This window comes from Apodemus sylvaticus, chromosome 1 (assembly GCF_947179515.1).
Source record: "Apodemus sylvaticus chromosome 1, mApoSyl1.1, whole genome shotgun sequence".
NCBI lineage: Eukaryota > Metazoa > Chordata > Mammalia > Rodentia > Muridae > Apodemus > Apodemus sylvaticus.
In genome coordinates this window covers 56,409,537-56,434,462 of record NC_067472.1, presented here as the reverse complement: position 1 = coordinate 56,434,462, position 24,926 = coordinate 56,409,537, and the positions used below count along the sequence as shown (strand labels likewise).

Sequence of the window (24,926 nt, the reverse complement as noted above, 5' to 3'; positions counted from 1 at the left end):
CACATGTGCTCCAACCAGTGTCACACTTGTATACCTAAGATACAGATTCACAAACTACCCAGAAGCTCACATATTCACACACACACACACACACACACACACACACACAGCCTCAAACCTAGAAGAGTGCATGCAATTTTTACACTCAGATCAACAGAGGCACACAGACATTTAGACCCAGAGAGTCATATGTGCCCAGATACCCTGAAACCAATATTCAATACACTCCTAGGAAATCCAGAGAAACACAAGGGGATACAGAAACACAGCCCCACAAAGTATGCTCTGTACCAGAGTCTCTGAGTGTCTCATGTGCATGCTTAGAGATGGCCAGACTCACAGGTGCTCACCTGCTCAGCCCTCAGAGAACCACACCTGCACACCTCATGCTCAGCTGCACAAAGGCTCCCACGTTCAGCGCTGTGAGCCTCGAACCCACTCAGGTCCCTACAGATGCTCAGAGCTACATGGAACAGGGTTATGCGTCCGTGCTCAGTTCACAAGGGCACACATCTGTGGAGTGAGCCCCCTGTGTAATGCTTGCTCACACATGTGTACAGACCACATATACATTCAGATGGCCACATGTTTCCTAAGAACAGACACGACCTTTGTGTTCAGGCATGTACACAATTTGTTCACACTCATGGAAGCATGCATGTACACATATCCAAAGATGTGCCCTTCCAGACTGTGTGTATAGGACTTATGCTTCTGTCCGTGGATATTCACCAAGACACGCATGTCCATCTCTGGAGGCATGTGCTCATGGATCCACATGTTTGTCCCCAGAGAAGGGGCTTCTACACATTGATGTCTAAGTATGTACTAAGACCAAAGGAGCATGGATACATGGTATCCAAGTAGGGTGTAAGTGCTCAGGTCCCAGAAGTCTATGCATATGTACACATTGGTTCAGCCTCCTGGATCTGCGCCCCTCCTCCACTGCCAGCCTGAGAGGGGACCCTGAGATGCACGCTCATATATGTACATGCATACTTACACACACTTGACCTCAGACCCTGTGAAGCATATGTACACAGATACACTTCGTTTCACAACTGTATAGTCCACAGAGACACACATGTTGTTGATCCATACATAAGTATGTCCACATTCATTCAGACCCCCAAAGAGGGGGTGCACATGAACACAAATACACACACACACACACCCCTCATTAGGGGTGTGTGCCTAGGAGCATGCAGCATGCAAACACAAGCCTTCTTACGCATACGGGTTCATGCATGCCAGATGAAACTTGCCTTTACTACACACACCCCTCCTTAGTGTCCCCATCCATAAATGAGACCCTAGAGCCATCTGCAGGCTTCATTCCACCGGCACACACATTTGATCAGATGCACAGCAGCATGTGTTCGGATTCCCAGGAGTTTCCAGAGCGACACTAGTTGCTGCAATGACACTCTGCTTCTGTGGTTTAACAGAGACCTGGCTTGCAATGCTCTGATTGGTGGGAGCCTCCCAGTAATGACTCAAAGTCTCCTTCCATCCTGTGGCTGTGTGATCTTTAACTCATGACTTCTCAAGGTGCAAGAATGAGCAAGCGGCCAGGAGTGGAAGGTCCCCCAGGCTGGCCCCAGGCAGGCTCTTCTGGCTCACATGCATTCCAACCCAGAGCTCAGCCTTGGGACCACACTGAGCTGAGATGGTCGTAAACCACCTCTTCCTAGGCAGAAGCGCAAACAGATTTGGGGGTCAGCTAGAGAATGTTTTGCTTGGGTTTAGGATGCCCAGCCACCAAAGATCTATTTCATTTTACATTCTGTCCCAGAATGTCCCCTGCTGCCACTCCAAGGATGGCACATGTCTCATCTCAGGAGGTTGTTAATTTCAAAGTAGTAGATGGTAGCTTACTCTGATCCACCCAGACTTGCTGCTTCTGGTCTGCAGACTATGAACTGAGAGATAATTTATCTTACTACTTCCAGCACACCTTAGAGTAGAGTGGTTCTGTAGAGGTGACCCCTACAACAAAAGCTTGTCACAAAAGGAAGAGGTTGGGTGTAGACGTGAGCACCTGTGGGGTAGAGGCAACAGGGTTGCAAGTTCAAGGTCAGCCTGGAGTATAGCAAGACCTGTCTACTCCCACACCCCACAAAAGAGCTGAGAGTAGGGAAAGCTGGACACCCAGGCCTGAGCACAGGAGGAAATGCAGCAGGCCTTTGCTCCTGCAGAGGTTTAGACGAAATCTCCAGTAACTCCTGCTTCCGTCTCAGGGAAGGCTTTAGGCTGCCGCTCTGCTGGGCAGAATGTCCCATCCTTATCCTCCATGGCTCTTTCAGAAGTGAGTTTTGGGAGACTTGTTCTTGGCTGTGTGTGAGTGCAGACATCCCGCACCCGCTTGCACACCTCTGGCCATTTCCAGACTTAGTCCCAGCAGCCATACTGCAGCCCTCTCCTAAGTTCTGACCTCCATTCTGGTGGCTTCTCCTGTTTCTCTGCCCCTGTCCTCTGCACAGAGCCATGACTGTCATGAGAATACTTTAAATGCTAGGTGGGGAGACCGCTCCTAAATCTGACCCTCACTCAGTTGAGGTCTCTGTCATTGACCCCTGTGCCCTTTCAGCCTTTACCCCTGTGTGGCTTCTGAGAGCAGTGGCTCTTCTGACCCCTGCAGGGACCACACCTTTCCTCCTCAGCTCCCTTCCTGCAAGGCAGCCAACCCTCATTTAAGTTTATGTTGTAACACAAGTTGGTAAGGCAGAAGGTAAGAGGTGACCTTCCTGGGCCCTGTCCCCACGCTTCCCCTCAGCAGCTCTGCCTCAGCAGGTTGGCACAAGCAATGTTTGTACCAAATGTTTTAGACACAGTGGCTTGTGGGTCTTCATCTTTTCCCCCTCCTAGCCTTTCTCTGGATTGTCAACTTGAATGCTATGACATCCATTGTAGGGGCCAGAGCCTGTGTAAAATGACATTCATCTCTGTAACAGATAAGCCCTGAATCTCAGTGGTTAATGCAAGAGAACTTTCTCCCTCAGATGTACGCTTCCTGGTCTGCCCAGCGGGCATGCTAGTAATCCACCCTCCTTCCATCTGTGGCTCCTCCATTTTTAACACAGCATGTCCTAGGTCACTGTTGGGGAAGAGTGTGGAGGACGGAGCTCTGGAGGCTCTTAGGGACAAAGTACCACAGGGCCTAACACTCAACAACTGAGCCATACTCAATTGCTAGGAATGTTGGCAAATGTAGTCTAGATGTCAAGGTTCAGAAGGAATGTATTTATTTTATGGGGTAATATATATACTGCTTATGCTCAGAGTCTAGGTATTTAGCTTTCAATTCTGAAGGGTGCATTCACACAGCATGGACACAAAGGACATTTCCTCAGACTCATGGACAGCAGACGTGAGAGACCCATTCCCACGTACACATCTGCTCACACTCACTGACACACACAGGCACCTCAGATCCACGAAGGCTACTGTGCTTAGGAATTTATTCTCATGGATATAGAACCACAAACCTTCACAGGGGGTCCGCGTCTGAGTGTGTGTGCTCATAGACACGTGCACACATCCTCCCGTTGAGTAGCTCACTGTCTCTGACCGTGAAACCACTCTGGCCTCGCCCTTGCCAAGCTGGTGTTACAGGTGCGGAGGGATGCCATCCTTCAGGCCACGCCCACGCTGGCCTGCTTCTCTGCTCCGGCAGGTGAGTAGGGACGAATCTAGCCAGTGTCCTGTTGGCTCAGCGGTGTATCCTGGGCCCCAAGCTGGGCTGCTTTTATCAATATGGTAGGCATGTGGCTTGGTAAGTTGTGACCTACAGGGCTGTTTTCAGGTATAAGAGCTGCCTTTCCCCTAATCCACTGAGATGCTAATGTTCGTGCCCCTCCCTCAGCACTGGGGGATGGGCTCTATGCCAGCAGGTGTCTTAGTTGGGTCACCCAGAACCTCAATTTCAGACTCTGCTGTGGGGTAGACTTGTTCTGACTGGATAGAAGTTAGGGTTCATAGGTAGACTCTTTATGTTTTAGACAAGGTCAGACACTGTAGCCCATGCTGATGTCAAACTCATGGATTCATGGCGATGTCCCTGCCTCAGTCTCCTGAGGAATGGAATTGACAGGTATGAGCCACTGCACAGAGCTTCGTGGATAGGTTTCTAGTCAAGGCCCCTGTGCCTTGAAGGTTGAAAGGGCCCAGATTTCTTTGTGTGAGTGCCCTAGAGAGGGAAGAGTTGGGACAGAAAAGCTGCTTGGGAATGGCTGCTGGAGTCCAGTCAGAATGGAATTCTCTGGCGAGAGGACCCAGCGTACATGGAGGTGATCCGTTTCCTTAGGATAGGAAGAGCAGAGGGTGAGTGGGCCGTGGCTCTGATAAACATGCACCTCCTACCACTGCCAGATGTGAGAGGGGGCTGAAGGCGGCCTGGGGCCCTTGTCAGAGTCCAATGGCTTCAGGGGCCACAGTCTCCTGTTTGTCTCCCAGTGATGCAGTGCTGATCACAGGACTCCCCAACATCATAAGTCACCTTGATTGTCCCCCTACTCAAAAGCCTAGGTGGGGGCAACAGTGGGACGTCCCAGGCAGAAGCCTCTGAGGCATCCTCCCTGCTGACTCATGCCCAGCAGAGTTTTCTAGATCCTTCCTGGGCCAGTGCCCATGGAAGTTCATTGATGACTCCGGGTGCCCCACAGTCCAGGCCAGGGTGGTATGGGGAAGCCATGAGAGATTCGCCATGCTCTATCTCTTTGCAAGAGGTTTGTGTCGGGGTGTCAGACACACAGGAGTAGTATCAGAGGAAGACGCTGCTATGTAAAGAGCACAATGGTGGAATCGTGGGAGATATGGTGGCAGCCCGTGGATAGAGACAAGCTCCCAGGGGCGAGGACTGCAGGATATGGCTGAGATCTGAAAAGGGAGCCAGGGCAGGTTGTGGGGGCTGGAGGACGGTGATCTAGAACACCCGCGTGTCCCAAGAACGAGTGCGTTGGGCAAATGGTTGTGGGACTGCACGGGCGGGGCAGGATATGTGTGGTCCAGGCCTGAGTCCACCATCTGCCCTCTCTCAGCTGGAGGCAACAGGTTGGTAAAGAGCCAAGATCTGTGCCCTCGTCATTCTGATGAGCTAGCTGCACTAAGGATACTTCGCTGTGTCCCTAGTGATAGCCAACTGATTGGAGAGCATAAGCCAGGTTATTGACCCTGGAGTTCCTGAGGGTGCTGGTAACTCAGTCTAAGATGCAAAACGTGGCAGCGCTTTTTGAGGGGAGGAGGCAGGCCTGAGGGCATGGAGGAAAGACTGCCAGTAGCTCTCAGCAGTGCCTGTTGCCCAATAAGGTGGGGCAAGGCTGTAAACTCAGTCTATAACAGGTGCTCTGTGCTTCCCCACGGACCTGTCCCACCTCAGAGGGAATGAATGCTAGGGGACTTGCCGTTCACTTCCCCTTGAAGAGCTCTGTGCCAGGCCTGCGCTGGCTGCTAGTAAGATCGGCAGATGGGCCTCAGGCCTGTGGGCCTTCCCTGGCACTGAGTCCAACTCGAATCTCCAAGAGCAGGAAGACGGTGTCAGAGGCACCAGGAACGGAGGGCATCTTCTGGGGTCTGTGGAAAGTGAGGTATTGGCTGATTCTGAGCGTGTGTGAGTTATCCACAGGGAGCCTGTTCGGAACAGAGGGCAAAGGTCAGGAGACAAGCGGTAGTGTGGATGGGCAGAAAGGACCTGGATGAGCTCACTGCGCATGCGGGGAGGAGCTCCTGCTATGATTAGGCACACGCTGGTACTACTGGAAGGGCCACAGGCTAGCCTGTAATCAGTTTGCCCCTGTGCAGGGCTGAGGACACTGGGAATGGGAGGGATGTGGGAACAGAAGAAACACCGTGGCACCACATAGACTAGAGAGGCCATCAGGCCAGCCTTTGGTCAGTGTGATGACAGGCACTTTAGGGAAGGACACGACCCTAGCATGGGACTGACACTTCGCTGGGTCTCCAGTGATGGTCAGCTGGTTGCAGATCATAAGCCGGGTTAGGGTAAGCATTGACCTGGGGTTCTCAGTAGTGGCTCAGTCTGTGATGGAAAACATGAAGGCAAAGCTGGCAGAGGGTAGGCCAGGCCAGTGGATGGGAATGAAGCCTTGTCAGGCTAAACAGGCCCAAAGCTCACTTCCTTAGTTTATTTATTTTGGTTATTTGAGACAGTCTCACATACCCTAGGCCGGCCAGAACTTGCTATGTAGTTGAAGATGACCTTGAACTGATCTTCCTGCCTCCACCTCCTGAGTGCTGGAGTCACAAGCTTGTGCCACCATGCATGACAATACTCTAGATTTATAGAGGAGGGCTGGGACCCAATGGGGGCAGGACATGTGTGTAATCACACAGGAATTCAGTCGATATGCATGTAGCCTCCGGGTTGGATTCTCAGGTGAGCAGCCTTGCCAGCCTCCTAGAAGGTGAGGGTGATGGCCCAGGCTTCCCTGACCCCCTCCTGGCTTCTGGGAGTCACAGAAGGGACTGGCTGGTTCATTTATTCACCTCACTTGGAAGTTCTGCCCTCTCTAGGCCCCAATATCCTCATCCACTACAAGCTGGGCTTGAGGGTTGGTATCTATTAGTGATAGAGCCAGAGTACTTTGCCTGGTATCCTTGAGCTTCTGGCTTCCATCCGTGGAACTGGGCAATCCGCTCCTGGGCCAACATGTCATATGGCTAAGTCTGTAGGCGTAGGCGAGGAACTCTTGGGCTCTAAACTTTGTGGCGTAAGGGAACCTGATGGGAAGTATGCTTGAGGAGCTTGGTAAGGTTTCTCCTTCAGTGGCGAGATTTTGCTGTGGCCTCCGTGAGATTGATGAAGCCGTTGGAGGAAAGGTTCAAAGAGGTGTACGAGAAGTTAAGCCATCAGGAAGGCTGGGGTAGGCAGAGCAGAGAAGGCTCTGGGTGCTTGGCCTGGCTGCTGGATCTGCTAATGGAAGCCCTGGGATGATTAGGAGAGAAGGGTGGAAGACTGTGGGTACAGACTGCAAGTAAGTGCTCAGGTAAGGATTGGACACAGGCTGAGCTGGAGGTAGAGCCAGAGAGGAAATCTTCAACTCCATAGCCGAAAGGACCAGAGGCAACCTCCAAAGCCAGAGTTTGAGCCCACCTTCCAGCCTAGAGCTTGCTTATTCAGCTTCTATCTACCGGAGGTCAGAAACTTGCAGCTCTTTTGCTTAGGGAAGAGGCCCAGGAGGCTGATGGGAGTTGTAGTTGTTGACCCAGAGACAGATGGGAATTGTAGTTCGTGCCCCTGAAGGGCTAATGGAACCTATAGTTCCCGCCCACAGGGAGCTGATGGGAATTGCAGTTTCTGCCCAGGGTACTCGAGTTATCAGACCTTAAAAGAGAAGACAATACCCACTCCCTACCACAGACCTTCCCAATTAGTTATCCCGGGCCCTATTTTAGCTAGCGTGCCCCTCCCAGATGGCTGTGTATGTATTTTCTTTTCTTTTTTTGCTTTTTCCTTCTTTCCGTTATTTTATTATTGTTTTAACAATAATAAGAGGGCCAGAGGCAGTCATAACCTGGCCAGGTTCTGGCGGTCCATGGGGGTTCTGGGGAGGGGGTGGGGGGAAGTCAGTGGGGGTCAGAGGTGGAGGGTGAAGCAAGAGGAGAGTTAGGGGGTAGCTCAGTAATCACGTGACCTCCGCCCTCACTCGCTCTCAGTTCTCCCGCACCCGTTCCCAATCCTCCCCACCTCCACGCATCTTCTGAGCTTTCCAGCACCTCCCAGAATCCTAAGGGACAAGACCCAGCTCCAGGGTGTCTGGTCCTCCCTGCTCGCTGATCCCCACAAGCATTCCCGTTCAAAGTTTCCTCTGATGGCCACTGATATTAGCCCCAAGGTCCTTTCCTTGGCCAGCCCCCTCCCTCAGTGTTCACACCCACACAGGCACGCCATCGTCTCTCCTTTCCGTGGCCTCTCCACTGACCCTTCCTGTTCCCACGGTGTCACTGAACGGCGCCACTTCCCCAGACCCAACCCACACGCACTGTGCAGGTCTCAGTCTCGCGTTCAGAGAGGGGGAGAGGGCTCGAGAGAGGGAGGCGAGTGAGCTTTCTGGAGGAAGCAGGCTGTCCAGGGAGTAGATCAGGGAGGGAGAGGCCAAACAGATAGACAGAAAACGTTGTACGGAAAAGTTGTTTTTTCTTATTTTTTTTCGGGAGAACCCGCTTACACAGCTCTGTTTGTAATTTTTTTCTTCATGCTAAAATCACACGGCCTATTTGTTGATGTAAGTTGCCTGAATTCCGTGGTATGCTATCTTCTTTTTTAAAAAACAAAAGCAAAAAAAAAAAAAAAAGCAAAAAGAATATATATAAAAAAAACCCTAAAAGATATTGTTGTTAGGTTTGTTTAAATGCTGCTGTTGTATGTTTTTAAAGCCTTAAACCAGTAGAAAAAAAAATTCCGTTTCTTTTCAATTTCCTTTCCTTTCTGTTCCGTTTGGTTTCTTAAGACGAAACAAAAAGACCAAAACTCAGAGTCGCAGAGCCCGCGCGTGGGGTGCCCAGGGCATCCGAGCCGCAGCCCGCTTAAAGCGCAGGCGCTGGCCGGCTGGCGGGCGGGCCCGGCCCGCGTAGTCTCCGCCAAAGCCAATTGAACCGATTTGGGTGTGAGGCTGTTGTTTCTCTCTCTGTGCCGGCCGCCCGCGCCCCGGCCCTCGCTGACGCCCTCTCTTCTCTCTTCTCTTTCTTTTCCTAGGAGGAGAGTTAATATTGCCCATTATCACGGAGGACTCCTTAGACCCCCCTCCCGTGGCCACCAGGTCCCCCTTCGTGCCCCCGCCCCCCACCTTCTACCCCTTTCTCACGGGCGTGGGTGCCACCCAAGACACCCTGCCTCCGCCCGCCGCGCGCCGCCCGTCCTCGGGGGGCCCGTGTCAGGCCGAGCGCGACGACAGCGACTGCGAGGAGCCCGTGGAAGCCTCGGGCTTCGCCTCCGGGGAGGTCTTTGACTCCAGCCTCCCCCCCACGGACGACGAGGACTTTTACACCACCTTCCCCTTGGTTACGGACCGCACCACCCTCCTGTCGCCCCGCAAGCCCGCGCCCCGACCCAACCTCAGGACAGATGGGGCCACGGGCGCCCCTGGGGTGCTATTTGCGCCCTCCGCCCCAGCCCCCAACCTGCCCGCGGGCAAAATGAACCACCGAGACCCACTGCAGCCGCTGCTGGAGAACCCACCCCTGGGGCCTGGGGTCCCCACGGCCTTCGAGCCGCGGCGGCCGCCTCCCCTGCGCCCCGGCGTGACCTCAGCTCCCGGTTTCCCCCGTCTGCCCACAGCCAACCCCACGGGTCCGGGGGAGCGCGGCCCGCCGGGCGCAGTGGAGGTGATCCGCGAGTCCAGCAGCACCACGGGCATGGTGGTGGGCATCGTGGCGGCGGCGGCGCTCTGCATCCTCATCCTCCTCTACGCCATGTACAAGTACCGCAACCGCGACGAGGGCTCCTACCAGGTGGACCAGAGCCGGAATTACATCAGTAACTCGGCCCAGAGCAATGGGGCGGTGGTGAAGGAGAAGGCCCCCGCTGCCCCCAAGACGCCAAGCAAGGCCAAGAAGAACAAAGACAAAGAGTATTACGTCTGAGCACCCAGTCCAGGCACCGCGCCCCACTGCCAGCTGCTCCTCCCGGGAGGGCCCGGAGGAGGGTGCGGCCCTCTCCCTGCAGGGGGATCTGGGGACCCTCTCCCCGGCTGCCTCAGGCTACTCCCACGAAGAGGAAACGCAAAAAAAAAAAAAAAAAAAAAGAAAAAGAAAAGGAATATACCTACTACGTGCTCAGCCCCTTCCCTCCCGCTGCCCTCGGCGCCGCACCGTCAGCTCTGGGGCTGGCTGTCCTCCGCCCTGCGCCTGTCAGGCAGGGCACGTGCTCACAGCCCTGGGTTGATTTATTTTTTTAAGGGGGGGTAGTTTTATTTTGGTGGGGCTGGGCGGGAAGGAAGGCTGGGGTTTTGTAAAGTGTCCACTGCGCCGTTCGTTTATTTCCCTCGATTTTCTTCTTCCTCCCGCCTTCCTTCTTCGCAGCCCTCCTGTCGGTTCAGGCTTGCTGTGTCTCTTGTCCCTACCTCCTCCCCCCAACCCCCTTTTTCTTTTCTTTTCTTTTTTCTTTTCTTTTCTGTTCTTTTCTTTTCCTTTCCTTTCTTTTCTTTTCTTCTTTTTCCTTTTCATTCTTTTTTAAATTCTGTTTCCTCTGCTTCCCTTCCTTTGGGTTTCCAGAGTCTCTGGGAGAAGGGTGGGCGGGTGGACCCAGAGCAGCCTAGATTGGGTGGCTGGGGCCAGACAGTGGGGTTCATTCCCCTAGTGCCCCAAGTCCCCTCGTGAGGAGAAACTCCTGCCTGGGGCTGCCCAGGGATTGGGCTTGGACCTGGCCAAGGCCTGTTGTGTGTGTCGCTGCTGCCGGGCAACGTGCATTGCTGGGAAGCCGAAGTCGCTGGAGGAGCGGGTGGGGGGGCGGGGGGAGGGAAAGGCAAATGCAGATATATATTAAAAACAATTAATCGAGGTACCAGAGCTGCGTCTGTGGCACCAGCTAGCTGCAGGTGCAGAGGATGGCGGGAGTGAGGCTGTGTCTGCGGATGGCTGGGGTCACTTCCCCGCCCATGGGCTCCCTGCTCTCCCCCAGTTTTTTTTCTCTTTGTTAACAAATGTGTCTGAGTCTTGGAAAACACCCCAAACCCGGAAATGTGTGGGAAAAAGAAAACAAAAACTTTCCAAATCCCACCAGTCCTGTGTAGTTTGTTCCGGGAGGGCGTTCTTAGGTCAGGGCCCTGGCCCGTGCTCAGCGCTCAGTGGGTGCACCTGAAATATTTAATATTCCTCTAAATATTTAGTGTGTGAAGATGTGTGTGCCATTAGAGGACCTTTTACAGGGGTCGGTTCTCGCCTTCTGCTCTATGGGTCCTGAGGAAGAGATTCAAGTTTCACTCTTGATGACGAATGGCCCTGTCCAATGCACCGTCACTGAACTTTCTCTGGATCAGCCCTCCGACTTTTGAGTTGAATACGACATTGGGCTCTTGGACAGTGTTGAACATCTCGTTCGCAGGTGTCTGCTGGGTGGGGCTGATGGCGAGAGACAGCTGAGGCTTGTGTGGGAGGAGGGAGGGAGATTGGCGTTTGGCTGGGGCTCCATGACCTTAGCTTTCCGTTGGCGTCATGTGGCCCTCTTTTCCGAGGCTGCGCACCGACCACTCTTTTCCTACCAGATAGCTGACATCTTGTCCCATATTTGGAGGGAAGTAGCCTCTCCTGGTGGTCAGGGGCTGGCAATGGGTAGTTCAGGGCCTCAGGTATAGCAGTGGCCGAACCCCTCCGAGGACTTGTTCCTCTGTCCTGTGACTTTGCCTGCACCTCTCTTGCTCTGCGCCCCCAGCTCTGTAGCACGGCCACCAGCCTGGAGTGCTGACTGTGGGGTGGCTCTCTGTGAGTGTGGCCTCTCCTTGGCCTTCTGAACCTACTGACTTCCATCCCTGCTTGCCAGCCCTGCAGCTTTGGTCTGGGAGTCTGAGGAGATCACACTGACTCTTCTGTAGGAGTCTGGGGAGGCTTTGACACGGGGCAGCGCTGCCAGGGTGTCCTGTCCCCAGCTGGTCGTGGCCTTACTCCTGAGGCTGAAGTGTTACTGTTCCCTTCTGGAAGCCTGGCCTAAGTTCCCTGTTCTCACCTGCACTGTCAGTCACAGGAACCAGCAGGAGTTCCGGGGACAAGCTGGAGGGAATGCCTTCACTCTCACTCTGACAATTGTTACGGTGACTCTGACGGTGCGGCAGGATGTACTCTAGGAATTGAAAGGATAGCTTCATCACCCTGGTTTCCATGTAACTGGCACTCCCTCTCTGCATCAGAAGGCCGAGACCTGTCACCCACGGGCTTTGCTTTCTAGAGAAAGAGTTCCGGATGCGGCTCTTGACTCAGTTTACCTTTCCAGAAGGTTCTCTTGATCCCTCCACTGTGGAGATGTCTCAGCAGCTTCGACGTTAGAAACGTCCAGAGTAGGCATTAAGAAGAGGATGTATCTGAATGGGTGTGGCTACAGCCTAGAGCTTTGTCAGGTGACTCTAGACAGTGATGTCCTGAAAATTCTAAGCCACCTGGATAGCCAGGGGTGGCCATTCTGACTATAGACGGAGGAATAACTTTGACCTAGAGAGAGGAACATCCATCTCCACTGAGCTCTGTGTTCTGGAAGTTTCTAGACACCCTGAAGCCCCAAGAAACGCAGCTGAACCTACGTTCACACAATAGAGCACAATAGATCAAGTTTGTCCTGAGGCACTGGGCAGTATAAATATAACCTTAGCTCTACCATTTGTCACTAGGAAGTGTGTGTGTGTCTGTGTGTACGTGTGTCTTGTGCACGTGTGTGTGCACAAATGGCCAAAGGACATAGTCTCCCAGAGGTTCAGGAGCTGCTGCCAAGGAGCAGGACTTCAGGACCAACATCTAAGACAAGGGCTGTTTCCTGTTTCTTACCCTCTTTTGTGTGTGTGTGTACAAATGTGACTGTACTGTATCTGCAACTGTACACATTATGTGTATGCTTCCATGTACATGAAGGTGGTGTGTGTGTGCATGTATGTGCTTTGCATGTATGCACGTATGTGCATGTATGTGGTGTGTGTGTGTGTGTGTGTGTGTTGTAGCCTTCCTCTGATGTGCCTGGGAACAGCCATACAGGTAGGCGCAGAGACCATCTAAGTATGGCCCAGGAAATGCTATCTGGTGTGCTAGCTACCGACCTGCTGGGCAGCACACTGTGTCTGGGATACTGCATGGTTTTTCCTGTGAACAGCCTCAATTTACCCCAAAGAACCTTGGCTGATTCTGAGAGGGACAGAGGACCTGCTGCATGCATCCCTATCTGCCTAAATGGCACCGTGGCCAGAGCAGAGCTCAGGAGACCTACAGACAGGCACTTGGCGTTCACGATCCTGCCTCCTAGCTGGGTGTTAGGGGCAGTCTGTGTTACGGGCCTCAGCCTCAGTTCTATCTGTGAGAAAGGACAGCACTTCACAAGATGCAGAGAGGCACAGCATGAGAAGGCCCAGGAAAGGGGCTGGCAACAACAGCCCCCAAACTTAGCCTAGACAGGAAAACCAGCCTTGGCACAGTCTATCTGGTGAGGAGCGCCCCAGCCCTTTCTCCTGCCCTGCAGACTCTTGGAGAAATGAGATCTGCATTTCTTGGCTTGTCACTCATCTGGTTTTTATCTTTAGCCTGTCCCTCCAGTCCAGTCCCTCTAGCAGGTCCTATGTGTGACTGAGGATGTGGGGCAGGGGACCAGTAACCTCAGAGAACTTACCTGACAGAGGGTGAGGAGTGGCAAATGTGTGACCCTAACCATGGTTCACAATGCCATCAGAGTCATAGGTTGTCCCTGAACCCTGGAACGAGGCCCCTGGGGTGGATCTAGAGGGCCTAGGAGGAAGTCAGGTGGGAAGGTGACCCAGGCAGAGGTGGACGGGCATGTGGAGTGAGGAGAGGGTGGAGAGCGACCAGGCCGGCTGGCCAAGGCCCTCTGTGACCCCGACACGCTGGTGCTTCTTTGCCTGTGCTGAGGTAAAGAAGAGGACACCCAGTTCTGAGTCCTGCAGCAGGCTGGGTTGTGGGCAGCAAGAAGGTCCCCCCTCGTCTTGCCTCTCTCTGGTATGCAGCTGCTTGGGGGAGTGAGGGTAATGCTGGCGTTGGGGTAGCTTTCTGTCTTTCAGCCTGTGGTTGACCCAGACAGGGAGACCCAGAAAGGCAGCCTCCAGTCGGGCATGGTGGCTCACGCCTTTAGCCCCAGCTCTTGGAAGGCAGAGCCAGGGGCTGAAGAGATGGCTCAGCGGTTAAGAGCACTGACTGCTCTTCCAAAGGTCCTAAGTTCAAATCCCAGCAACCACATGGTAGCTAACAACCATCTGCAATGAGATCAGATGCCCTCCTCTGGGGTGTCTGAAGACAGCTACAGTGTACTTACATATAATAAATAAATAAATCTTTAAAAAAAAAAAAAAAAGGAAGGCAGAGGTAGGTGGATTTCTGAGTTTGAGGCCAGCCTGGTCTACAGAGTGAGTTCCAGGACAGCCAGGGCTACACAGAGAAACCCTGTCTCGAAACAATAGCAACAACAACAAACCCCAGAAAGGCAGCTCTAAAGGAACCCCTGAGGTAGAGCTCTTTGCTTCCATGGCTGTCTGCAGGGCCTGGAAGAAGCCATCTCCTCCTCCTCCTCCTCCTCCCTTCATCCCCTTGCTCCCTCTCTTCCTCTGTCCTTCCTTTTCCTTCTCCCTTTCTTCCTCCTTTTCATTCTTTTAAAAATTATTTATTTGTGCGTATCCCTGGGGGCGGGGCATGTGTCCATGCGGAGGTCAGAGGACGACTTTGTGGAGTTCTCTCTTTCTTGCCATCCTGTGGGCTCCAGACAGTCAGGCCTGGAGGCAGGCGCCTTTACCACCATCGCCAGCCCTGCCCTCTCCCTCCCCCTTTCTCCTCCTCTCGCTGTTGTGGCTGTGGTCCTTCTCCAGGAAGCTACAGCCGGGTAGACATCAGGATGGAGCCATCCGGTGTGCTGTGTGTTACCTCCTTCATTGACCTGTTCAGGAAAGACAGCCGTGTGACCCTAAGGAGCATACATGACCCTGACTCTTGACCCGTGTCCGTGCTCGGGACTGAACACCCTGCCTGGGGGTCAGGTCTGGACTTACAGAGCATGTCAGGGTAGGGTGGGCTGTTCAACCCTGTCAGCCACCAATGGCTTTAGTGGCAGAGTCTGCCGCCTGTGAAGCCCCCAGCCACACCCATCACCCCCAGGACCTCCCCCTGACAGGCACCAGCTTGCTCACATACACTCTCTCCCTACACCTCTCTCTCAGTGGGCCTGGAGGTGGCTGGGCCACTTTCCCTCCACACGGTAGGATGGAGGGCAGGGTTAAAGTCCACCTGTTGCCCTGGCCCCACTCCCCCAGCGTGCTGTGTAACTCTCCCTTGGCTTGTTCAGTGAGAAGGGTGAGTTGAGTTCCCAGGCCAACCTGTTTTGGGCTTCTGTGGAGGGAGGGAGGAGATCTGGGAGACAGGGAAGGGGGGAGTGAGGAGGTGGTCCGCAGGCCGCTCCACTCACTGTTTCTGGATGTCTTGGATGGTGTCAGGCAGTGGCAAGTTCTTGGTCTCAGGTAGCAGCAGTGCAGCGAGGCCACTTATCACCGGCACCAGTCCGTACCCCAGCAGGGGCAGCCAGGACCCATAAACACTCAGCAGCCGCACCAACGGCCCTAGCATGGCCCCCCCTCGGGCTGCCACCTGGCCCAGGCCCACTGCAGTCATCCTGTAGAAGGACATTTGCCTGTGAGTCACACTGCCAATCTACAGCCTTGACCCCACTAGGTCGAGGGAGGCCCAACGAATCTGGCAGGGTAGAGACCATACAGGAAACCCATGAGGACCTGGGGGCAGCTCCCCTCTAGGCTATAGTGCTCTCCTTGAGCCCATGACAGCCTCACCTGATCACAGTGGGGAAAAGTTCACTGCTGAAGATGGTGACACAGGTGAAGGCAGCCCCCAGGGACCCCAGCCCCAGCACAGCCAGCGCTGAGCGAAGGACGCTCATCTCTGTGAACAGGAATGGCGTCAGCACAGTGGGGTCCAGTGTTCTCTGTCCTATGGGCTGGTCTGTCAAATGTCTGAGTCATCCCTCCGGTGCTCACCCTGTGTCCTATGTAAGTAACTTGTGGCCCCAATCTATCCACTCCTAGGCCCTTAAAGCCAGATCCAGGGAGTCCCCCACCCCCTTCCTCTCCCATCCATATCTATTAGTGAGTTCTCTGTTACTATTTCAGCTTTCCTGATCTCCCCTAACATTCATCTGCTCTCCGCTCTGTCCACTACCCTCTCTCTGTCATTTCATTCACTCTCTATTCTGGTTCCCCACCCCCCCAGCCCCAGGGAGGGTAGGCGAGCCTCAGCTAGCATGTCACGTGTTTGCCTTCTCCTTGCCCACAGCCAGACCACAGCTCACCTTGGGGCACCAGTATGTTGGCCAGGATGCAGAGTCCCGGCATCACCAGGGAGCCGGCCTGGCAGAGGCGCCGGCCCAAGCGACTGAGCAGCAGGAGGCTGCCTGTCTTCACCGGGAGGTCCACAATCCCAATGAGCGCCTGGAGCAGGAAGATATTACTTCCTAGGGTGTGCAGGTCAAGGGCCAGGCCGTAGAAGGTGAAGCCAAAGGCAAACCTAGGAGTGAGGGTGGATGGATTAGCCTGGGCTAGCTAGCTGCTCCTCTGTCTGCCCTGTTGGCCTGGTCCAGGCTCACCCCAGGCACTGGGAGAGAGAGGCTAGTGGCCTCTGAGTCAGCCTATAGGAGACTGGGTATTTCTCTCCTGTTCTCTCTGCTCAGGCTCTCCATTTGGGATGCTATCCCATTGGCTCTCGAATCCACTGAATAGACCCTCCTACAGAGTCTTCAGGATTTGATCTTTGTTGGGTGGCCTAAACTTCGAGCTTGGGCAATAGCCTGTGCATGCCCGGTGTCTCTAAACAAAATGGAGCAGCCTGTCTGCTGCGTTGCTTTGTGCCTGATTCGCCTCTCCAGCTTTTCCGGCATCCTTGTTCTGAATCTCCTCAGTCAATTCCTTCTAGGCACTTGGGCCTGCAATCCCTGTTCACCAGCCCACCCAGCCTGGCTTGTCTCCTCTGGGAGCCTAACTGTAGACAGCTAGGACTTTGAGCTAAGGGTCATCCTAGAGATGTCCCTAGACAGAGGCCCCATCCTTGGCTGCTGGGCACTGGCTTGACTCCAGGCTTCCCTGTGGCTGGTAGCCTCGGGTAGAAGGGCATCTACCAGCACAGCATGGAGATGAAGGTTCGGAGGCGCAGCCCAGGCGTGTGGAGTAGAGCACCCAGATTGGCAGCAGCTTGGTTCCTGCTTGGTTCCTCCTGCATGGCTGACCGCAGGACCTGTAGGCATAGGGGCTGTTAGCACCAGGTACCCACAGGCCCCCCGTCCCCAGGGGCCTTTACTTGACCTCTGAGGGAGCTCCTATACAAAACCAGGATGAGTATCTAAGGGACAGGGTTGAGGGAAGGCCTCGCCCGGGCTTGCCTCCATGGTCAGCTTGTCTCCCTCTGCCTTCCTCCTGTTGACAGCAGCCACCCTCTGTAGCTCCTGCAGGCCCTGGTCCAGCCTGCCTACCGTGATGAGCCAGCGCGCCGATTCCGGCAGCCACCTGAGTGGAGGGACGTGGGAGGGGTCACTGATTGCAGCCCCCGTTGCCTGGCCTGGGTCGCCCTCCTTGTGCTTCTGTGTCTTCCGCCTAAGAGGGTGGCGTCATGGGGATTGGAAGATCTGGTCTCAGGCTGCTGAAGTCAGTGGAGGCCGGAAAGGACAATGGGACTACAGTGTGTAGCCAGGTCACCTGGATTGCCACCGCACTAGCAGGGGGTCCTCCTGCCTCCTTCCTCTCTGAGTTTAGGGGGGCCCAATGCTCTCTAGTCCCTGAACAGGCTCTGGATACGGAGGAACTCTGTCGTCCCTTCCTGCCTTCTTGTCCAATGTCCTCTCCTCAGCCCCACCCATGAGCCAGGCCTGGGTGCAGTAAGGACCACAATGGCTGCCGAGGTGTCTTGCCACCATGGTGTCTTTCCATGCTGTATCCGTTCCCTCCTGCCCTGCCCCACAGTTGTATTGTCTTCCTGTTACAGTTTCGCCAGCCCTGCCTGGTCTCAGGCTAGGACTGGTGGCTGTAACATCACCAATCCCATTCTGTCTGCATGCCTGGCAGCCACCATCCTTCGACCTTTGACCACATTGTGCCTCACTATTCCCCTGGCCTGAGTCAGCTGCGTCTGTGTCAGGATACAGCTACTCCACACCAGCTTGCTTCTCTCTGTCTCAGAATCAAGCCTCTCTGTCTCTGTCTTTGTTTCTCTCTGTCTGTCTCTCTGTTTCTCTCTGTCTCTGTCTGTCTGTCTGTCTGTCTGTCTCTCTCTCTCTCTCTCTCTCTCACACACACACACACACACACACACACACCACACGCACACGCACACACACTCACTTGCTGCACTAAACTGCTCAGTCCCCTGAACCTTTGGTGACCACCACACACTACATCCAGGTCTATGATTACAAAAATTCCTCCCCTCCAGAAGGACACTCTGTCCCCTTAGAACAGCAACTGGGAGGAGCCATGTGTCATACCCCTAGGACCCTGAGCATCCCTGATTTTGAAAGACAGCAGAGGGGAAGGGAACGAGAGTACAGACAGTGCCGGTGATTCTCAGTGGACTGTTGGATTTGGGAAGCAGCGGAGGGCGAAAGGCATCCTGGGAAGTAGTGAAAGGAGTCAGGGGTAGAAGTCAGGCCAGCAGTTGGAGACCCGAAGCTGGAGACAGGAGTCAAGCTGAGGGGAATGGGGAAGGTTGGGCAGGGGTGGGATGGACAAGCAAAGCAGAGATTTGGGTCTACAGCATGTCAAAGGGGCTGGAGCTCTCCCCCTCCTCAGGGAGGGAACATGGACTGTGACCCCGGTTTGTTGCTGGGCCACAGAAAGATGGCACCTGGCTTGTTGCGGGTGAGTTGGAACGGGGGTGAGGGAGGGGGCACCTGGACTTTGGACAGCAGTGGTGAACATCCTGATGGCCCTTGTGGCCATCTTGATGCCCTGAGAGTGGGCAGAACCTCTCTCAGGGAGGAGACTGCAGCACCCACCATGAATAAACAAAGAAGAGGAAGAAAGGGGCGGAGACAGCCAGCTGCAGCATCCTCCAGCTGCGCACACCGTAGGCCACAGAACCGGTCAGGACCTGCCCGAAGCTGAAGCCCAAGGCGTTCAAGGTCATCATCAAAGGGCTACCCTGGGCTGATGTCCACTCCATCACTGCAAGGAGTAAGGAGGGGGTCAGTCCTGGGTCCTGTATACAGCCTGCCCGACCCAGCGCCAGTCAGGAGACATACAGAGACTGGCCGTGTTCATCATGACTCCCGCCACTGCGGTGGCCACCAGGAAACGGAACAGGCAGTACAGGGGGAAGAAGGGCATGAAGGCTGCCGTCATGCCGGACACGGACACCAGAAGATAGCTCCACGTCAGCACCCTCCTGCGCCCGAACCTGTGGTACACATAGGGAGGCACGCCATTGGCCAAATAGCGACACAGACACAGCAGCACACCTGGGGCCTCCTGTCCTTGCCCTCTGTGATGAGGAAGGCAGAAAGTCACATGACCAATAGGAGGGTCATGAACATGAGGAGCGTTAGCGAATGAATTCCCCCTTAGCAGAGGCACCAAGCAACAGCTGAAGTGGTGTGTGTGTGCCAGAGAGGATTTTAGGAATGAATATTCAGAGAGAAGCAGTGGCCCCCACAACCCTGGAGAAAATTGGTGAGCTTCTGGCTTGGAAGGGATGTGGGGTTCACTCAGTAGTGCCTGCCTGGCCGGGGTGGGGGGACACACTCACCTATCTGAGGCATGGCCGCACACTGCAGATCCCACGAGGATTCCAGCCAGGAAGATGGACTGGGCCATGGGTCTCAGGGCCTGGGAATCACATACCAGGTCCCACTGGAGGGAAAGAGGGGCAGAGCTGAGATCAGGAGGGGCAGTCTGAGCAGAAGGAGTGAGGGAGCTAGAACGGGACTGGGCGAGGCCCGGGCCGTGTGGGGTTCGTGAGGGCACCCACAGGCTTAGTAGCTTGGCTTCTTAAGGAGTATCCTGTCACCCCTGTCCTGGGCCAAAGGTGGAGAGCCTGTAGCTTCATCTCCTCCCTCTTGAGCCGTGGCCCTTAGCTGAGAAGCCTCCCCTTGCCTGGAGGTTTGCTTCCTCTTGTTCCTCACTTGGGGTCCTTCCTGCTTGCTGGGACAGCTGTCCCTCTCCACTAGCATAGAGTATCTGGCTTCCCCTCCCCCATCTCTTTTTGGGTTTTTCATCTCAGGGCAGGATTTCTCTGTATAGCCCTGCCTGGCTATCTTAGAAATTACTCTGAAGACCAGGCTGGCCTCAAACTCAGAGATCCACTTGCCTCTGCCTTCTGAATGCTGGAATTAAACATACACCACTACCCGTGTGGCTCCTCGTCTTCGTGTGTGTGTGTGTGTGTGTGTGTACATGCATGCGTGCGTGTGCATACTCCTTTGCATGGCGTAGCGATTGTGAAGGTCAGAGTTCAATCTCTGGCGCTGTCTACATTGTTTTTGTGAAAAGGTCCCTCAGAGACCCTGGGGCTCGTGGCTAGGCTGGCTAGCTGGCTAGTGAACCCTGGGGGCCCCCTTGTTTCTGCCTCTCCAGAGCTGGCGTTACAATAACACCACTGGGCCTGGCTTTTCCCTGAGCGTTGGAGAGCTGAGCTCAGGTCTTCATGCTTAAACAACAGGCAGTTTGCGGATTCATCTCCCCAGCCTGCCAACATCTCTTATAAGAGGCCAGTGTTTGTTCAGAGCCTCTGTGCTCAGCCCCAGAGACAGACAACAGGTTCCTGTGTCTGGGTGGCCTGGAGTCATGGCTGAGGTTCAGCTATGGGTGAAGCCATCGGGTGATGCAGAAACAGGAGTACCACCCCAGGCCAGTCTGGAGAGACATACCTCACTGTGTGGCCCAGGCTGGCCTCAGACTCATGATAATCCTCCTACCTCTTTAGTACTGGGGTCACAGGCATGAACCACTAAATATGACTTTGCAGATGACTCCCGCTGCCCAGTCCCCTGTGAGCCCACATGGTTGCCCTCAAGTGAGGGGACTTGGGGAAGGGCATGCTTTTTGAGACTGGACCGCTTAAGTCCAGCCAGCTGTGACTGTGACTTTGGCCTCCCAGGTGCTGTTACCGTGGTCACGATTGTGGACCTGAAGGTACTGTGGTCGTAAACCCAGCCATCCTCACATGGCTCGGTGTCGGCGTCACTCCAGTTGGTGGCCGTGGCGTTGGAGTCTATGAGCTGCCATTGAGGTTGTCGGAAGCGGAGGCACTGGTGGGGCTGCTGATCCGGACCAGGCGGGATGGAGACAGCCAGCAGAGCATCCGGTCCAATGTCCCCAGGAATACTCGCCCGGGAGGTGCTGTTGTCCAGGAGAGGCACCCAGCAGCGGTGCTGGGGAATTGCAGCCGAGAAGTTCTCCAGCATGTTCTGGGTGGTGACCCACAAAATGGGGGTCACCAGAGCCACCGTCTGGAAGAGCTGGAACCTGCCCAGTCCCCCGACTCTGTCCAGGAGTTCAGGAAACGCCATGGGTTTCTCCTGGGTACCACCACCACACAGCTCCCACGTCACAGAGGATGGCCCAGGATCACCGGGTCCTTTTGATGAGCCTGCTTCTCCCACGGCTCTACCCACATCAGCCTCCTCATGTGCATGTCACACAGCTGTGTCGCTGAGTCACGGCCAGCCAAGGCTCTTGTGTATCTACCTGCTGGCTGTCACCCCGAGACCTGGATCCCTCTGTGGTAATCTGGAGGCCATGGGGACCTCTCAGAGACACAGAAGACTCTGGCTCTCAGGAAAAACCAAATTTGGGTAGCAAGGTGGGTGGAGAGAGAAGTCACTCTGGCTAGAATTAAAGTGTGACTAGGAGCCATTTAATAGAAGAGGGTTTAGTAATCATTTCTTCAAAGTTTAACCAGGCCAACACCACTGCAGATGAAAACAGCAATTTTCCCCCACCTGTCTTCATATCCCTGGTCTCTGTTAGGATGTGACAAGATCTGGGCACTGGCTCTGCCACTAAAGGTGTTGGGGCTGCCATCCCTCAGTGCTCCTGCCTGCCTTCCAGGGGACAACATGACTGTGCTGTGAGCTAGCCCAGAAAAGGGTGAGCCTGGGGGTCCTCCCAGCCTCAGAGCTGGCATAATCCTGGCTCGAACGGTGGCTTCCTATGCTTGAAGATTGTGTGTCCCATGTCACCCAGCCTCTGGGCCTTACTAGCCTCTTGAAGCTGCCACTGCTCCTGCCCTCCCTTATTGATGCCCTGTACTGAGCCTCACTAAGTCGTTTTGATGTTAGCATATGCCCCTGTACTCTTCAAGACAAATATCCTAAAGTACTGAGACCTCTGTCTCTTCCCCGGGTCTCCTTGTCTTAGGACCCACTTCTTTGGCCTGTAATTACATGGCCCTCTGGCTGGAATGGAGCCACAGTTCACACCCTGGCAATCCAGCTGCTAGTGCCATGTGTCTCTAAGCCTCCTGATTCTGAGGACTTCCCCCTTTGCCTTTGCTCTGCTCTGTCCCCTCCCTGACCTGTCTCCCTCTGCTCTGTCCCCCTCACTTACTGCTGCACTATAAAACCTCACTCTAAAGCCTGCCTTAAACACCAAGGCCCTAGTCCTCTAGAAGAAGAGCAAACACTTAACCAGGAGGCATCTCTCCAGCTGTTTGACTGCCATTTGAGAGATTCCCTGACTCCTGGGAGGGTGAAAGCCTGACAGAGGGGAATGTGTCCCCTAGGAAGCCATGGTAGTGACCGGCCGGAACAGAAAGGTAGTGAGGGCTGGTGCAGAGAGGCGGAGAGAAGTCTGTGGGTACCAGGCATACTGACTGGTTTGGGTTCAAGGTAGTTTCGGAGAGTGGAAGAGGAAAAACTGATCAGGTGGCAGATGATGGGATAGAGGTGTTCATACCATTCCTGCCACAGATGTTCTTTTAAAATATTTGTAGTGTGTGTGTGTGTGTGTGTGTGTGTGTGTGTGTGTGTGTGTGGCTTGTGCATGTGAGTATAGGTGCCCACAGAGGCCAGAAGAGGGGTATCTTATCCCTTGGAGCTGGAATTACAGGCAGTTGTGAGCTGCAGGATGTGGGTGCTGGGAACTGAACACTGTTCTCTGGAAGGGCAGTGGACATGCTCAACTTCTGAGCCATCTCTCCAGAAGCTTCTTTCTTAGTTGTGTAAAATCAACATAATTTTTCAGTATGTGCAAGTTGGTTGCAACTGATTGGTGGATGGCTGTCCTTCAAGGGGAGTCTGGGAATGCAGCCCTGTAACTGTCACTGGAAGGCACTGGACATGTGTCAGCCACAGAGTGTAGGCTTGGAGTTTTCAAAACCTACTTTACTTATTCCTTAACACGTCAACCTCCCTTCTAGCCCACCTACCAGAGCTGGAGGAAAAGAAGGGTTAGTAGGGAACAGGGGTGGGGTGGGGTGCGGTTGTGGATCTGTTTAGAAGTAGTTTTTGGGGGGAGATCCCAGTCCTTGTTGTCAGGATATCAGCAGTCCAGTCCACTATCAAAACATCAAACACAAATCAGCAGTGGGAGTTCAGTCTTCTCAATAAGCACCAAACACGAATCAGCAGCAGTAACTCAATCCAGAAGAAACCGACAAGCTCTGCCGATTGGCAGGAGTCCACAGAAACCACTGGCCTATCACGAGAAGTTCTTTGACAAGTTACCCTCTATGAAGTCATGGCAAGCAAAGATCAGCAACGTGGTGCAAGGTAACCAATACAAGAGCGTCGCCATGGACATATGGGGTCATATTTATATTCTTTCTAAACCACACATCCTCTCACATGTCTGCTTCAGCAAAACATCCTCTCACCTGTGTCTGCTTCAGCAAAATATCACATGACATAACTGAGTCCCCCCCAAATCCAGACATTTCTACTTCAGTGAAGGGCAAGAGAGGATGGTGAATCAACCTGATTTGGCTCCTGTAGCATGACCTGAAGGTGACACACAGTAATTCTGTCCTTAGTTCAGTGATGGGAGTTAGTCAAGGCCACCCCTAGACAGTAGGTGGAGACATGGATCCAGCCCTACACTGGGAAGCTAAAGGAGGATCTGTGGACAGTGAGCTGTTATCCTCTAGGGCCAATAGGTCATTAGTGCTTGATTTAGAGAAGACAGTATTGCCAGCTCCTGTGCCAAGGGGGGGGGAGTCCCTAGTTAGAAACTGGGATCACAGTGATTAGTAGAAGTGGGGACATTGGTTGAAGCCAAGTCCTTGAGCCCCAGAGGGTCAGGTCTTGAGTCCAGGAGGGGATGGTCCAGCTGCAGAAGTGGGTGCTTCTGGGGCGCTGAGGAATTGCCCTTGGTTGTTTGGGAAGACAAGGAAGGTTGGTGACATAAGAAGCAAGACAGGCCGTGTGGGGAATGGGGACACTGAAAGTTTGACCACAGAAGAAATGTCTGTCTTTGAGGATGCAGCTGGTACCCTCTCAAGGCCTGTGGTAAGAGTTTGTAAGTCAGCCCTGTGGCCTCTGCAAACTGGCTACCTTTTGGAATGGCACTTAGCGGGTTTGGCTCTGTGACCAACAAAAATCTGGAAGTGTGCATACTCAGCTGCAACTGGAAGGGTGTGTCTTTTGTCCCTGGTCCTCAGAGTTGAGTCTGTTGAAGAGGGCAGAGCGGGCTGAGGATGCCGGGAGAAGAGAGGAAGGAGAAGAGGGTTTGGGGCTCAGGCCAGCAGGCAGCAGAGGCAGCTGTTGTTGGTCTGGTTCTAAGGAGGATGTGAATGCAAGGTAGAGAAAGGCTTTTGGGGAAAGAAAGGCCCGAGAGCATAAGTGAGGAGGTTAGACCAGGTTAGACTAGAAAGAGGTGGGGACACTGAGTTGCTGAAGACCTTCATGTTCCTGCTGCCTTGGGCAGCACTAGGCTGTAATATGGGAGCCACACACGAGCCACACACCAGCTCCGGCTCCCTCTCTCCTTCCTTCCTTAGACCTGGGGTACATGGTGGGCATCTTGACTTGCTGGCCTGATCATGCAGCAGGGGTTTTGGTGTGTGCGTCCTCCTGGTCCCTAATATCCTACGGTGATGGCAGATGCCTCTGGCCTCCAGCCAGGCAGGAGAAAGGGCAGGCCAGTCTGGGAGAGCTGACTGTGGGTGACTCAGCAAAGCCCTGGGGCCAGGGCAAGACTAGTAAATCCGGGAGGCTAGGGGAGCCTGCGGTGGCTGCGTGACTGTGTAACTGCGTGGCTGCGTGGCTGTGGTGACTGTGTGACTGTGTG

General features: G+C 54.2%; 2 protein-coding genes across 4 annotated transcripts in view; one reads left to right on the top strand and one right to left on the bottom strand.

Moving 5' to 3' along the window:
- Nrxn2 (neurexin 2) overlaps positions 1 to 10,730 on the top strand; it is a 103,159-nt gene extending 92,429 nt beyond the window's left edge. For 2 of the 3 annotated variants that reach the window (XM_052191380.1, XM_052191388.1), the window contains one exon: positions 8,714 to 10,730. In XM_052191380.1, coding sequence (XP_052047340.1) covers positions 8,714 to 9,600 — 887 coding nt within the window. In that variant the 3' untranslated portion in view covers positions 9,601 to 10,730. The remainder of the gene's footprint in view (positions 1 to 8,713) is intronic. The other variant, XM_052191372.1, reaches the window with a different exon arrangement.
- A 3,793-nt stretch (positions 10,731 to 14,523) lies between these two features.
- Slc22a12 (solute carrier family 22 member 12) lies at positions 14,524 to 21,208 on the bottom strand. Its single transcript, XM_052191500.1, has 10 exons — positions 20,807 to 21,208; positions 19,447 to 19,550; positions 18,944 to 19,098; positions 18,698 to 18,866; positions 17,090 to 17,213; positions 16,829 to 16,944; positions 16,007 to 16,221; positions 15,492 to 15,600; positions 15,113 to 15,316; positions 14,524 to 14,587 (listed from the first exon to the last, which is right to left on the bottom strand). The coding sequence occupies exons 1-10, from the start codon at positions 21,206 to 21,208 to the stop codon at positions 14,524 to 14,526; spliced, it is 1,662 nt and encodes a 553-aa protein (XP_052047460.1).
- Positions 21,209 to 24,926: the final 3,718 nt, after the last annotated feature.

Coding starts and splice junctions, on each gene's coding strand:
- Slc22a12 (XM_052191500.1), bottom strand. CDS start 21,208: ATGGCGTTTCCTGAACTCCTGGACAGAGTCGGGGGACTGGGCAGGTTC. Junction 16,945..17,089: donor GAGACAAGCTGACCATGGAG/GCAAGCCCGGGC, acceptor CTATGCCTACAG/GTCCTGCGGTCAGCCATGCA. Junction 15,601..16,006: donor CAACATACTGGTGCCCCAAG/GTGAGCTGTGGT, acceptor TCCTGTTCACAG/AGATGAGCGTCCTTCGCTCA.